At 31.4% G+C, this 14,874-nt stretch overlaps 2 protein-coding genes and 1 long non-coding RNA gene across 3 annotated transcripts; 2 read left to right on the top strand and 1 right to left on the bottom strand.

The window, feature by feature from the left end:
- Window positions 1–1,257: 1,257 nt before the first annotated feature.
- Window positions 1,258–12,633, bottom strand: LOC143195060 (uncharacterized). The gene is made up of 3 exons (XM_076401923.1): window positions 12,510–12,633; window positions 2,218–2,481; window positions 1,258–1,478 (listed from the first exon to the last, which is right to left on the bottom strand). The coding sequence occupies exons 2-3, from the start codon at window positions 2,405–2,407 to the stop codon at window positions 1,330–1,332; spliced, it is 339 nt and encodes a 112-aa protein (XP_076258038.1). The 5' UTR covers window positions 2,408–2,481; window positions 12,510–12,633; the 3' UTR covers window positions 1,258–1,329.
- On the top strand, window positions 4,850–9,575 carry LOC143195052 (glutathione S-transferase 1). Its single transcript, XM_076401907.1, has 3 exons — window positions 4,850–5,074; window positions 8,871–9,077; window positions 9,212–9,575. The coding sequence occupies exons 1-3, from the start codon at window positions 4,934–4,936 to the stop codon at window positions 9,515–9,517; spliced, it is 654 nt and encodes a 217-aa protein (XP_076258022.1). The 5' UTR covers window positions 4,850–4,933; the 3' UTR covers window positions 9,518–9,575.
- Window positions 12,634–14,160: 1,527 nt separating the features above from the next.
- On the top strand, window positions 14,161–14,709 carry LOC143195066 (uncharacterized). The gene is made up of 3 exons (XR_013005460.1): window positions 14,161–14,283; window positions 14,343–14,419; window positions 14,588–14,709. It is a non-coding gene; the product is annotated as an uncharacterized LOC143195066 (long non-coding RNA).
- Window positions 14,710–14,874: the final 165 nt, after the last annotated feature.

Here is a 14,874-nt window from a genome sequence, read left to right on the forward strand (position 1 = left end):
AGAGGAAATTAATGTATTATGATAAACTGATAAGAATACGTTAATTAGAAGGTCGGCAAAGATACTGGTTTTCTCCTTCTTTGATCTTGCCTGCCCTCCTATATAGTGTAATAGGAGTTTATTTTAAAGATTTTCGGTTTTTTGTGGCTTTATTTGCTGTTGATGTTATTGTGGACAGATAGTTCTGGAAGTTGGTTTTTGATATGATCGATACGATATTGGCGGATTTACCAGATTTATGGATCGTAATAATTTCCCTAATGTTCTACTGCATAGGCGTATATTGCAACCGAAATATGCTAGTTTAATGGAAAGTTTTATGGAGAATGGAAACTATGTAGTAAATTAATATAACAGCTTACAAATTACTTAAAAATATATATATACGATTAAATTAAATAACATTTCACTTAAAATAATTTTATCGTTTTATTAGTTTCAATCTTGATTATACGACTTATTGTGTGACTTATTGTGAATGAAGTAAATTTAGTTTTGTGCTAAGATATAAGCATTCGAACTTCTGAGAAATGATTATATTGAAATCATTAAAAAATCGAGTCATTCAATTCATGGTTCAATATTGCCTTTATATAAATTATAAGGATTTGATGCTATGTTTTGAATAAATATCTGAAGGTTATCAGCGTTGGCCTTATCCTGTTAATAATAAAATATATACATAATAAATATATTGTTATTTCGTAATACAGAATATTAGAAGGCACAATAAAACTGACGAGGCAGTGTATAGAGGATACCAGTTTTGATTTGTGTAAAAATTAAAACATATTTTTACTTTATGTCTTAGATGTTGTTTATAGTTTAGCCTACTAAGTTAAAAGGACTAGGCATTGCATTAACAAAAGCTGCTATACAGAGTATAACATATATACTTTGTACTTAAAGATGAATCATTTAATGATGAATGATAGATAATTTATTTATGATTTGCTTGAAACATTATTAAAATATTAAAAATCAAACGGGCTTACAGACCAAGTAAATTTGGCGCTGAAACTGTTATTGCACAATTGTTTATTCAAAAGAACAAGAATTTGACCAAACCAAAAAAAGAACCAAACAGAATCACCAAGAAACCGTAGACAAAGCTTACAAAATATAAACACCTTAGAAGGATGTGAGAAGTGGGGTGGGAGGGGCATCAGGGAAGAAAACTAACACAGTGTTAGCAAGAAAACAAAGCGACGTCTTTATTAATCTACATATAGTGATGACACAAAAAATATTAAATGAAATATAAATATTAATTAATTAATTACTAAAATCAATCTTATTAAAAGAATAGCATTTTGGTTCTAATTGCATTTAGAAGAAGCCTTGTAAGCTCGCGAGGATGTTGATGTGTTGAGTAGTGTCTTTCTTTTGAAGAAATTGGTCACCAATGGTCACATTCCAGTCCAAGCAGCTTGCGCTTTGGCATAATTCAGTAAAATAAAAATATTGTAGCATAATCTCTAAATAAGAAAAACTTATTTTTATCAAAGTCATGAATCACAACTAGGCAACTAGCACTAACAACATTTTAAAGATATTATTTATAATAAAGTTTAATTCAATTAAAATTGACCACAAAATTACATTGGTGTCGAGACAGATTTCAAGATTTCTATCATTTTTATGTAAGCTTACACCATAAGTTGCGATGATGCCTTAACATTTGCGATATCCAGATCTCATTTTTCGGAAGTAAGTTTAAATTTTTTGTGACAAAATGGGGTAAATTTATATAGTGTTCATAAATATGAAAAATCCTCGTCCTTGTTGCTATTTTTGTTTATCACAATATTTTGATATTCAATTCAAAGCTGATAATAAATTATTAATTGCTTTGTTTCTACACTCGTGCTGTGTTTTCATTGTTTTAAAGTTTGTGACAAAGAATCCTCATATTTAACCAGTTATTGTAGTTAATATAGTTGTTTTATTACGACATTTTCTTAGAAAATTTTTCTCAACACTATTAAGATTTGTATCGTTGTGCAACTTTGCGCAATTTGTATCATATATGTTAATTAAACGAATTGGTTTATGAACATTTAAGTATACCTATTTAAGTACCTATAATAGTTATTATTTATATTCATAGTTAGAGTTTGATATTGGGTTTTTTATTTCATATAATTCAATAAAATCTCTATATAAAACTTACTACTCTATATTTGAATTGAGTTTTACACAAACATTTTTTCAAACCTGCAAAAGAACATTCCGTTTGTAAATATCGTTTGTAGTTTCCATCTTCAACATCATCTTTAGCTATATATCTTCTCAACTGTGACGTTTTTCCCCAAATATGAGGGACATATAGGCTAGGCATGTTTTCAAAGCTTCGTCCGTCTAAAAGTTCGCAGTGTAGGGGTGACTTTGGCAACTTCGAAGCCATTGTATTGCAATAGTGTATTCTCTCACTTCATATTTAATGACTTTGCATCCTCTAAGAAGCGGTGACTTTCTTGCCTTTAAGAAGAGAAAAAAAATCAGAATACATACAAGAATCTAATAGAATAACACGTATAGTGTAATTCGTATAACATTTTTTTACAAAAACTACTATAACAAGATTAAAAGCAAATGGGTGGATAGAGTAAGTAGAAAAATTTGCTGGATAATAAGCTAGTTCAAAAATGGTTATTTCAAAATAAAAATAAATTTAAAATGTACAACCAATGATAGGATAAGAAGAATCACAAACAAATTGGAGAATAAATGAGAGAAATGCAGAAAAATCTGATATTATTTATAGGGAAGTTTTCGGTTTTCACGAATTTTACTTTTTTAAAGTGTTTGAACGTATTCTCAACCACCTCTCTTGTACCCTGGAATTCCATTTGTTAATATGCCACTTTCAGTATAGGTTTCGCTCTGGTCGATTCATAGTTAACCAATGATGTGGATTTAGAAAACGACGTAAGAAATACGTACACTAACAGAAATCATCTATTGGCACTATCACCGAATTTACAAAATAATGTATGAGTTAGTAAAAAAACAGTTTAAACTGCTTCGGGATCATGGGTAATATCTTTCTTCTAACTATTTTCTCTAGCAACAGATCTTTTCGAGTCAGTTTGAGAAGTTTTCTCTCTTCAACCTACCCGCTGTCGACCGGAGTCCCTCAGGATTCAGTTCTTAGTCCCACTATTTACAATTGTTTTATATTCATTTAACTAGGTTTCTCGACCCTTATTTACTGCTCAGTCAAGTCCCCAAAGATTGGAGAAAGGCACCTATAAGGAGCACTAACCGCGTCTCTTCCTATTCTTCCTCTTTCTTTCTTTCAAAGTCACCTGTAATTCACTTCTGTCGGAGGCGTAACGGTAATTGCGTCCATTCTCTCTCTTAATAACAGTATAATCCCAACAATCGCCTGCATAAGGTTTTTGGAAGTTATTTTCAACAGGTGGCTGTCTTGGAAGCATCGTATTAATGATCTTAAAACTTGTTGCTCCAGAGACGAGCAAATACAGGGACGCTAAACCGGCGCACAGGTACAAACCAGGAAACCATACTTAAAATATATTACTCTACAATCGTTCTTAAACTAGACTCTCCTGTGTGCGGCTGCTGCTCTAACCTACCTCAAATCCCTTGATGCTATACAGTGTACTACTGTTATATCTCGCTGGGTGCCTTCCAATTCTCGGTTATTAGCCTGTGCGGTTTTACATTCATTCCACCTCTGATGCATTACAGGGACATTCTTTCACTGAAATTTGCTGTGATATTGCTTACTCTGCCATTCTCCTTAGATATGACCTCTACTTGAGGTCATCCACCTGTGCAGGGTTTTTGTTCATCCTAACCTTCTACTCCACCTAAATCTCCTATATAATATCTAACCTTTTTTGCAAATCTGGAATTAACACAACACAGAACAGAAATTCAAGCATTCCTGTTCGATCTTCGATACTCTGTTTCTGAATGGCTATAGCATAATTTTACTATATCTGTATCCGTACGAATCTCTTCGTCCCCAGGCCATAATTCTAAATCGACTGAAACTGAGACCACTATCATTTCTTGTACGATCATTTAATACTTCCAGCCGTCTTGCTCACTGTGAGTTTTGTCACCTTGTCCTTACCTCAGTCTACCACGTATAGCGAGACTGTCCTTGTCTCAACCAGCTTAAAGCTATGTAGGGGTACACAGCTTCAGGAACTCTTTAACAGGAGATAATAGAGACAGACTCCTTGGATTTCTGAGATTGACTATTTTCACAAAATTTAGCTCACACTAAATTAATATTACTGACCAAATTACCATTACTACTTCAATGTAAATGCTAACATTTGCAATCTAGACGGAATTTTTACTTTTTCTTGGTCCTGTTTGTTAGTTTGAATTTATGTCCATTTTTAAGGATTTATAAATTGTTTGTTCTTTTAATCGCCCCTTTTAATCCTTGACTTTCATTCATACTTTACGCATAGTGTTTTAATTTAATTTTAACATCACCTTATATGTATATATACTAAATATAATGATTAAATTATTTAATAAATTAAGATCAGTTAGAGTTGTTCCTAGAATAGTTTTAATGATCACATTGAAATATTATTTATTTTTAATGACCACCATTAATTTAAATATTTAGCCCCCCTAATAAGACAATAATTTGATAGATATTGAAGGTCAGTGAAAATATCATTTTTAAATTACCCATTTTCCAATAAATATTTTTGTTGTAGCTATAATTAAAATGTTGTTTTTCAAAAAACACACCAACAATAAACACGATAATGTAAGTATAAACAATTTTGTGTCATTATGCTTCTTCATTGGACGAAACTAACATACTGATTGTTGTGCACATGTGGTGGGAGTTATATAATTGAGCCTGTTCAACTAATATACCGCCATATAACGTCCAGTTGGCGGTGTAGTTGTACAGCAACATTATACGAAGATGCCCATAAAACTATACGGAGTCTTGCCTAGCCCACCAGTTAGGGCTGTTCTACTTTGTGCCAAAGCCCTGGGCATCGAGGTTGAATTTGTTAACGTGAGCCTGGTGGACGGTGAACATTTAAAAGAGGATTTCCTAAAGGTATCAGTTGTTAATTTTAGTGACCTATAACATTTTATAAAATTAATTAAACATTTTTATCACGTCTCGCGCTTGTTTTTGAAAATATGTATACATATTTGCCACTATTTTTAATTCGAACGTATTTAATTTCAAACATTTTTGTTTCGATTTTTGTAGATATAATGTGTACATTTAAATTTTATTTCATGTACACATTACACACCCGTTGATGTTTTAAATATGGCGTATAAAAATATTTCATAGAAGTTTAAGCGAATAACGTTTATTAAAACCTTTTAAAAATACTATTGTTGTTATAAGTAGATTTTCATTTTAGGTTTTACGTAGTTCCATAATTACTTTTTAGAACTTAATTTTGATAGATTAGACTGTTTCTGTTCAAACTGTTTTTTAAGCAATGAATTTAATTTTAGAAGCATTGTCTATTGTTTTCTATGACCTTGCAATAACATACAAATGCCGTCGTCAAAGAAAGTCGCATATTTCAAAACGATAAAATTAACGACGAATTTATTATATTGTATATTGTCCATTGTCCGGCATTTTAAACCGCTACTATAGAGTTCTAAATTAAATTAATGCAACAAATGGTAACCAGATTGGGCCAAGTTTGATGAAAATGTCACGTACAAGAGTATACAATTACTCAATAATTGGCGTTCTTGATCAAGTTCCTTGCTCATTTTGTTTACAAATGTCCTATTTTGGCGTCGATACATTGCGTTGTCCGGCATATACTCATTGTTTTCCAGTACGTTCAAGTAATACTAGTGATCGCCCTGTGAAATTCGACCCCAATTTATTAAGATGATAATATTTTTTCTATAACAGAGTAAAGGGAATAATTTAAAAATAATAGGCTGTATTTTAAAACATTTTAAAATAACTATCTCAGGAATTAATAGTCACTATTTCCATTATGTTTCAATAATCAACAAAGTATTAGTAAGTTTAAATTACTGTACATTAACATTAAAAAACATTAACATCTTCAGAGCATTATATATAAGTATACATGATCTTTCTTTACTGTTATGCTATAAACGTTAATATGAAATAATAAATGAAGTAATAAATTAAGTTTGTATATTAAAGCAGATAATATATGAGTAAAACAATTTTGAAATGTATATTTGACTTTGGCACCAAACAATAACCAAAATAATTAGACAATGTAATTTTTATTTCATTCATATGCCACATAGCCAGTTTACACAGAATTTTTTTTTATTCAGTACACTAATGACTGGCACATCTGCCACGTTATAGGTGGGTACCCGGCTACCCGGCAATTGAACGAATGGTGAAAGTTTGGTCAGTGACCGGACGGTTAATGTATTTTGGGAAGAAATTTTGGTATATGTCGGGTTTTTCTTTTACAACTGTATATACCTTCCGATAAAGCAGACACATTAAGTTGTTCTCTCTATAAAAAATATATAATTGCATATTTTTTTCAAACTTGTTATAATTATTTTATAGTTCCAATAATATGGGAATACTGCTTAAAATTAAATAACTTTTCGTTTTAGAACACAGAATTTTCGTATTAATACAGTTTCAAATGTAAAATGTAGGTATTTGTTTTTCAATTTAAAATTGCCGGCCGGAATTTTACGGTATAACGTTATAATTATATATTATAACAGGTCAATTGAAAAGTCCTCGGGCTTACACTAGATGGCTCTACTAGAATAATACGCTAAATCCTTATGTTTTTTTAGTTAGCTCTAAGCCTCAAAAGATGCGTGTATAAATTTGACAGCTGTCGGATCATTAGTTTGTGAATTATAGCATTTTTAGTGGAGTAACTTTTGTTATTCTGAAAAAAATGGATAAAAAGAAATTTCGCGTGTTGATAAAATATTGTTTTTTGAAGCGAAAAAATACGGTTGAAGCAAAAACTTGACTTGATGTCTAGTTTCCGGACACTGCCCCAGGAAAATCAACCATCAATGATTGCTATGCTAAGTTTAAATGTGGTGAAATGAGCACGGATGACGGTGAACGCAGTGGACGCCAAAAAAAGGTTGTACCGACGAAAACATTTAAAAAATCCACAAAATGATTTTTAATGACCGTAAATTGAAACCGAATGAAACAGACACTCTAAAGATATCGATTGAACGTGTACATCATATCATTCACAAGTATTTGGGTATGAGAAAGCTCTGTGCAAAGTGGGTACCGCGCGAGCTCACTCTTGACCAAAAACAACGACGAGTTGATAATTCGGAGCAGTGTTTGAAGATGATCAAGCCTAATAAACCCGTTAAAAACGAGTTTTTGCGTCGATACGTGACAATGGATGAAACATGGCTCCATCATTTCACTCCGAAGTTCAATCGATAGTAATCCGAGTGGACTGCACACGATGAACTCGCTCCAAAGCTTGGGAAAACGCAACAGTCGGCTGGCAAGGTTATGGCGTCTGTATTTTGGGATGACCATAGAATAATTTTTATTTCATAATTCAATTTCATTCATTTTTTTGTTCAAAAATAAATTTCATTTTCACCAAAAACAACGACGAGTTTATAATTCGGAACAGTGTTTGAAGATGATCAAGATGGATGAAACATAACTCCATCATTTCACTCATAACTACATATTTCATAAGATACAATACTACACTACTAGTGTGAATTCTGTGATTTAAACAAATATTTTGTCTTTGCTTGGTAGCCATTGTGGTCAAAGTAACGGGATGAACCTTCTACTGCCTTTTTACTATTATAACACATGTTTTGTGCATATTTTGTTTTAAACTATTAATAACTAAATATGAAAAACATCTTCAACTAAGGATATCGGCCGCCGAGAAAAATATCGATATATAGCCATTGTGGTCAAAGTAACGGGATGAGCCTTCTACTGCCTTTTTACTATTATAACACATGTTTTGTGCATATTTTGTTTTGTGCATTTAAAAGTTTAATAACCAAATATGAAAAACATCTTCAACTAAGGATATCGGCCGCCGAGAAAAATATCGATATATCGATATACCGGAGAACAAAAAATATCGGCGAACCATGAACAAATATTAATATTTAATAAAAAATATCGATATTTCTTACTCCAATCCGATAGACGATAGGCGGGGGCAGAAATTTCAAAGTAAAAATTCGATACTCGATAATTCGATACTTTCAAAAGGACTAGGTTTTAATATTGAACTTTTTCATTCAATTGAAAAATTTTATACATGAAACACGAATTGCAACATGCAGGCTATATGAATTATAAATAGAAATTTTATGGCACATACCTTTTAAATTTAAGGGGTATGGATTGGTACAGTGATTCGATCTCCCTAAATAGAAAAATGGTGATTGATATGACTGCAATATAGTAAAGGTTTAGAGTTTCTCTTTGACAACGTTTGATAATAGTGTTGTTTCTGAGTTTTCTGAATAATCAAAGGAATACGTATTTTCGACCTTGAAATATTTGTAACTATTGGTCAACGCAAGTCATCAATATAGGTAACAAGATGGTCCAAATATTGGAAATGTCTCGATTGGACTATAGGCTGTGAAGAAACTGTGTCATAGGAATTATAGAAAAAATGAAATACAAAATGTGTAAATATTAATGAAATAATAATATAGCATCTGAAGAACGATGTTGCTTAATTTCGCTGGTAACAGGAACTCTTACAAAAGATCCGATTACTTACACTAGATGAAAACCCAATATAAACAGACATTAACATTTTTTTTTAATGCTTTTTTTATTTAATACTCGTATGACACGCATTGAACTAATATATAATAAATATTTTTTAAAGAAAAACCCTCAACATACGGTGCCGGTTATTGAAGACGAAGATGGCTTTATTCTCTCCGACAGTCATGCTATTATGGCTTATCTAGTGACTAAATATGGTAAAGACGATTCCTTATACCCAGCTGGTGATGCCAAACATAGAGCCATTATTGACCAGAGATTGCATTTTGATTCGAGCACTTTATTTAGTGGAGGTTTGGCGGTTTGTGTAAGTATAGCTATATCGTTATCTACATTAATATTTAGTGTTCTAACAAAGCAGCATGTATATTAACTGAAAATATATATATTTTTTAATTGGTTATTACCAAATTTAATTGATCAAATTTCATTCCTTTACAGAAACCTCTTATTTATAAAGGCATTAAGCCTAAACAAGAACAAATTGATGCCTTGAGAGAGGCCTATGGAATTTTAGACACAATTTTAGCCATAAATAAGACTCAGTATGTTGCTGGCAACACGGTATCAATAGCAGATTTTAGCATCGTAACAACTGTAACGTCATGGGAATGCCTTTTGCCAAATGACAAATTTCCTCATATTAAGGCCTACGTCGAGAGAATGCAAAAGTATCCTTACTACGAAGTCATAGTGGAGGGCTCCAATATACTAAAAAATTTAATTTTAACAAAGTTAGAGAACTAAATTCGTGTTCAATAATATTTGTATAATACTTTTCGAGTAATAAAATATTTCTATAGGACCATTAAAGAGCTTATTTCATCCAATCCAATATAGCCATGACATAGACATGTATATAATGGAACAATAAAAATCCCTATATAAAGAGAGATAATACATTTAATTCAATAATAACTTTTTGTTTTTTTATTATACCCAATTGCTATTGATATAAGTAATTATATTGCAGTAAAAATTGGTATAATATTTCAATAATGATACCGTAATATTCTATAATACTTTTATTTTAATTATTTTGCTAAACATTTCAATATCTGTTATTATCTTAATACTGTAGAAAAATTATTGTAGCATTTAAATCATAACTTAGATGACAATTCAATTATTATTTTATTGGTAATCCTGTATTAAAGAAAAGAAAATATTCTAAATAGTTTTGAATATCATTCATATATTATTCTTTTTTTATTAGTTATTATTATTAGTTTTTTTTATTAGTTCTTTATTTCACTAGGTTGGTTGGACTTTAACATTTATTTAAAATTTTAATACTAATAACTAATAAATACTAATACATACTAAAAACTAAATTAATACTAATAGTGTTAGTGTTGTTGTACAACAACACAGGGGCTTTTTCTCGATATTTACAATTAGATAGAAAAACATGTCGAGGGCTATGAATGCCTTGTAGTATGCAACCATGGTCAAGTCGAGTATATTTTCCTTTTCTGTTGTGTGCCATGGCAGTATGTTTCCAAATAATAAGTCACTGTGTTGTCCATCTTCTAAACTACTGAATTATTGTTTTTTTTTTATGAAATAATTTCAGTCTGTCGGCGTAACTCCCATTGCTCTATTTGGCTCTGTTGCTGAGACTGGGGATGTCCATCTATTGGGCTTTACGTACTCTTGTCCTTCTATTCCAGTCATCGCCAATGTTGCCAACGTGCCTATCTTGCCGTGTTTGAAAGTTTCTTCTAATATTTTATGCTAGGCTGATTTATTTCTTGATTTATAATGAGATCTAGATACATGTACCTGCCGCTCATGCTTTGAAGAATGTTGATCATGTTCCTTGGGGCCTTGCTCTGGAATTTTTATAATATTTCAATGTTGCTGTTGCTTGTTGTGTCTCAATGCCGTATATCCAGATTGGCTTGATCATGGCTCTCTATATCAGCTCTACTGTTAATACTATACTGTTAATCAGTTCGCACTATGAAACACTTTTCCATTTTCTTGGGAAATGTTCCAGCTTAAAACCGACATTGAAGATTTTGACTAGACTCGAGAGACTTGTATTGACAAGGTCGTAACCTGGTGCTTTAAGTCAAGTAAATCATGGCAAAAATCACTGTTCACTGATAGAGATCTTTCTGACCTTATCAATTTATTATTTGTGTCTATTCCATCAAGTTGTTCAAGGTGTTCCTGCATCAATAATTCAGGCTTTAAAACCATATCATTAAGCTAGTTACCAAAAATATTATATCGCATAAAGAATATATTAATATATAATATTTAAATCTCAGTTTTTCGATAAAAACCATCTGGGTTTACAAAATATCGATTTCAGGCTGTTAAAACGTTATTAAGCGCTTCACTACATCAAAAAGAGTTGAAAAATTAAAGTTTTTGATATTGTTAATTCTGCCAATGAGAAATGTTATTTCGGTGTTATGAATGTTTCATTGATACTAAATTATTTTTTCATGAGGTCGGAATGGTAGGTTTGGTGATTTTTCGTAATTCGTTATTTTTCAAAAATGCAACATCCTTGTTCAACTTATTTAGCTCCACCGGAGTTCTGACTATTCTAACATATAAACTCAATTGAGGATATTAATACTAAACAAAAGAAGGTTTTAAAGACCATTCTAGAAATTCAGTTTCAACTGTTATAGTTCAAGTACGATAGAAATCAGTAAAAATATATCACAGTTTTCGATTTATTTCTAGTCCTACTATTTTTTGATTGCGACAGCATGTCTAGGGCTTTTTAAGCTGTAATTTTTTTTAATATTCCACTATTTTACGTTGACAATAATAAAATATCTCATTAAATTAGTTAGTTTAAGGATCCGTGTGAAATATTCTGAACCAAGATTAGATTTTTGTACTTTTACAGTATACTAATTAGTTAAGTAATTTCCCAGGTAGTGTTCCATTGGCGTTGTAAATATTAGCGCTATATTTAGTTTCGGATTAAACTAATGCATTTTTGATAAGAACAGGTCTAGTTATTGTTGTTATTATAGAACTTAATACGCGAGGGTAGATATGACATTAAATCTAATTAAAGGAGTATCGTTTCGTAAACGCTATAAATATTTCTTATGTTTCTAAAACTAATTGCTAAAAATTATTACTAAGTAATAAACTATAATTATTAAACTAAAAAAACACTATTAATTTTATTGATATTTATTGATTTTTGTGATACATGATTAAAATTGTAAACATTTAGCACAAAGTACGAAGTATATAAAAACAACTGTATAAATTAATATTTCTGAGGATACTTTCTCAGTCTAACAAAAAAAATAGCTCCATTATAGGCCTATATAATTTATATTGAAACATATTGCATAATATTACACAGCTATTGACGCATTCCAAGATGCGGTAATTTATCGAGGTTCACAAAACGATAAAGACTATAATACATTAATATACGAGAGCAGTTTGATAAGCCAGTGATTTTTTGAATTTACGCAAACCTAGGTTACATATGGTTTTACACATTTGATGTCATTATAATAACAGTATATATGTATAGCATATGGAGTATGCCGTGGAAATTTGTAATTTTTCAATTATTACTCTTAATGGTTAGACAATCTACCCAATGGGCAATAAATATTTCTTATACTTATAATATATACATGACATGCAGAAAATCACTTCACTAAGTGATATGCTGTGTAAAATATTGTATTATTAGTTAGTCGTATTTTAAATGTTATTCTAAAATCTATATATGTGCTATAACCTGATCGGATGCTTTTAAACGTTTTAGTCTACGCACTGTACTCACTACTGTACACATATATTGTGGTGCACTAACACTCCTTTAAACGACGGATATCGCGTTGTATCACTTCGTTAGAGAATAGTATAGAGCATCAGCAATGACATTCAACACTGCTTTGGAACCGTTGTATGGTGGCTATGCTAGGCTTGCTAGCAGTACTTATTACCTTGGATTCCATATGATCAAATATGATTACGTAGTTAGTTACGTTAGCAATACTTTGTTAATTGTTAGAACCGATTTTGTAGAATCGATTTGGTGAAGGGCAATTAAACACTGGATTCAACAGAGTCACTCTCTATTTATTTCTACAAATATCTCGGTCAAAGCCCCAAGACAGAATGAATCAAGATGGCGGCATCTTCATCCTGTCCGGGTGGCATTAGTACGAGCATGCGCCGTAGCGCACATTACAATTTACAGGAAACTACTTAATATCTGCTTATGCAACCATATATACATGAGGACGTCAGATGTAGGCTCATCCACCCTATTATTTGTATATCCAACATAATCTAATAACTTGGATTTGCGCCCGATAAGCGAATACAATTGATAAAGTTGTTTTCATTTGGCAAGTATGTTCCACATTAGGCGTCTTAGGTGTCCTCAACTTGGGGAACTTGACAATTATTGATATTTACTGACGACCATGTATTTCTACGCAGAGTGAATGTTACATAGGTATATTCATTTGCTTTAATACGCTATGTCTTGAGCCACACATGTATTTTATTAATATATATTTGGATGTCCTTTGATGCTGTTATTGAATCTTTGTGCGATGTTAAGATGGCTGTGTCGTTAAGATATTTGTAGTTGCCACAGTAGAGTAGGAGATTGCCTTTGTCACAGTCGTAGTTGTCTTTGAGATGAGATTTTAATTTAATTATTCTTTAATTTAACCTGTAAACGTGTTGTAGCTGCACTGAATATTAGTATGGGCATTAAAATGTATCAAACGAAAAATATCATCTTGGATTCATCGAAAAAAAGAACGGTCCTCACACCAAGCGGGTGACGAAACAGGATCAGCTTGTTGTTAGCTCTTCTATAAGAGATCAAATATATGAAATGTATAAAAACAGCAAGTTGTTCCATTAATACTAACAAAATAATACAATTATTTCAGAAGAAAGTGTGTGAAAAGTATCCATAGATATCTTAGAGCTATGAGATATGGTCTTTGAGGCATGTATAACATCCCTTCGTAGACTGTCAAACCCAGGAAGAATTTTGAGACATTTCCTTTAAAATAACACAATTTTTAAAAGCATATAGCAAACTCAAAGACGAGTTGTTATTTCAATTTGTGTATTTAGATAACACATGGATATTTCAGAACATGGTCACATAACACATGGTCACTTCATGCCAAGATGATAATAAAAATAGTGTTAAACTTTCTGAATGTGGGATTATGACTTCCAAGAGAGGGTGATGAGAGTGCAAATAACTAAATATGAGTATATAGTAATAAAAGATAACTGTAGGAGGTAGTATTGTAGAGTGTGAACAATTTATGTGAATAGATATGTGTGTAATTGTTCAGAATCATAAATGAGCATTAGGTTAGAATGTATAAGGAGAGGATGAATATTAACTGTTTTGTAAATATATTAAATACTTTAGGGAGAATTCAGTGATTAATTTTAGTGCTAGTGATTAGTGACAGTGATATCGAAATAACTTGACAAGGAAATAGATCATCGAAGGAAACAATAATAAAACGGTAAATATGATCTCTAATGAAAGTAAAATACATTACTTGGATATGTAATTGTTAATTAGGTAGTTCACCGGATTCCATTATATAGAAAAACACGCCAAGGAGCCTACCTCATGGGAAGTGACGAAAATAGTTAAATGTAAATATAATAAAACAACTCCAACCTATAAACCACTGTGGCTGTATAATTAACTGTAGTTAAAATTATTCAATAATACATGCGTTACATGTACTATAATGTTAAAATAAATTATATTTGATAACATTTATGTTTTATTATTTTATTTAGATTAGAATCTTGTTATAGGTCAAAGACAAAATGAACTAAAACTCAGAGTTGATGCGGCAATATTGGACCGTTCTGGTGTCATAAATTGAGATGATGTAGAAAGAAATATTCGGCTTGGAAGCCGCCGTCATCAAGACCACTATGATCTTCCTATATAGGAAAATCCTACAATAGTCGAATCCCAAATAGTCAGAGCATGGATAGATTTGTGATTGTTTGTAATTGCAAGAGTCTTCTGATAGGCAACGGAGTAAAGTATTATAATCCACGACCACACTATACCATAAACTCCAGTAACGAAGTTA

Source organism: Rhynchophorus ferrugineus, unplaced genomic scaffold, assembly GCF_030347505.1.
Source record: "Rhynchophorus ferrugineus isolate W39M unplaced genomic scaffold, kcgeb_rfMv2 rfM4, whole genome shotgun sequence".
NCBI lineage: Eukaryota > Metazoa > Arthropoda > Insecta > Coleoptera > Curculionidae > Rhynchophorus > Rhynchophorus ferrugineus.

Coding starts and splice junctions, on each gene's coding strand:
- LOC143195060 (XM_076401923.1), bottom strand. CDS start 2,407: ATGGCTTCGAAGTTGCCAAAGTCACCCCTACACTGCGAACTTTTAGAC. Junction 1,479..2,217: donor AACGGAATGTTCTTTTGCAG/GTTTGAAAAAAT, acceptor TTTCTTATTTAG/AGATTATGCTACAATATTTT.
- LOC143195052 (XM_076401907.1), top strand. CDS start 4,934: ATGCCCATAAAACTATACGGAGTCTTGCCTAGCCCACCAGTTAGGGCT. Junction 5,075..8,870: donor TAAAAGAGGATTTCCTAAAG/GTATCAGTTGTT, acceptor TATTTTTTAAAG/AAAAACCCTCAACATACGGT. Junction 9,078..9,211: donor GTGGAGGTTTGGCGGTTTGT/GTAAGTATAGCT, acceptor ATTCCTTTACAG/AAACCTCTTATTTATAAAGG.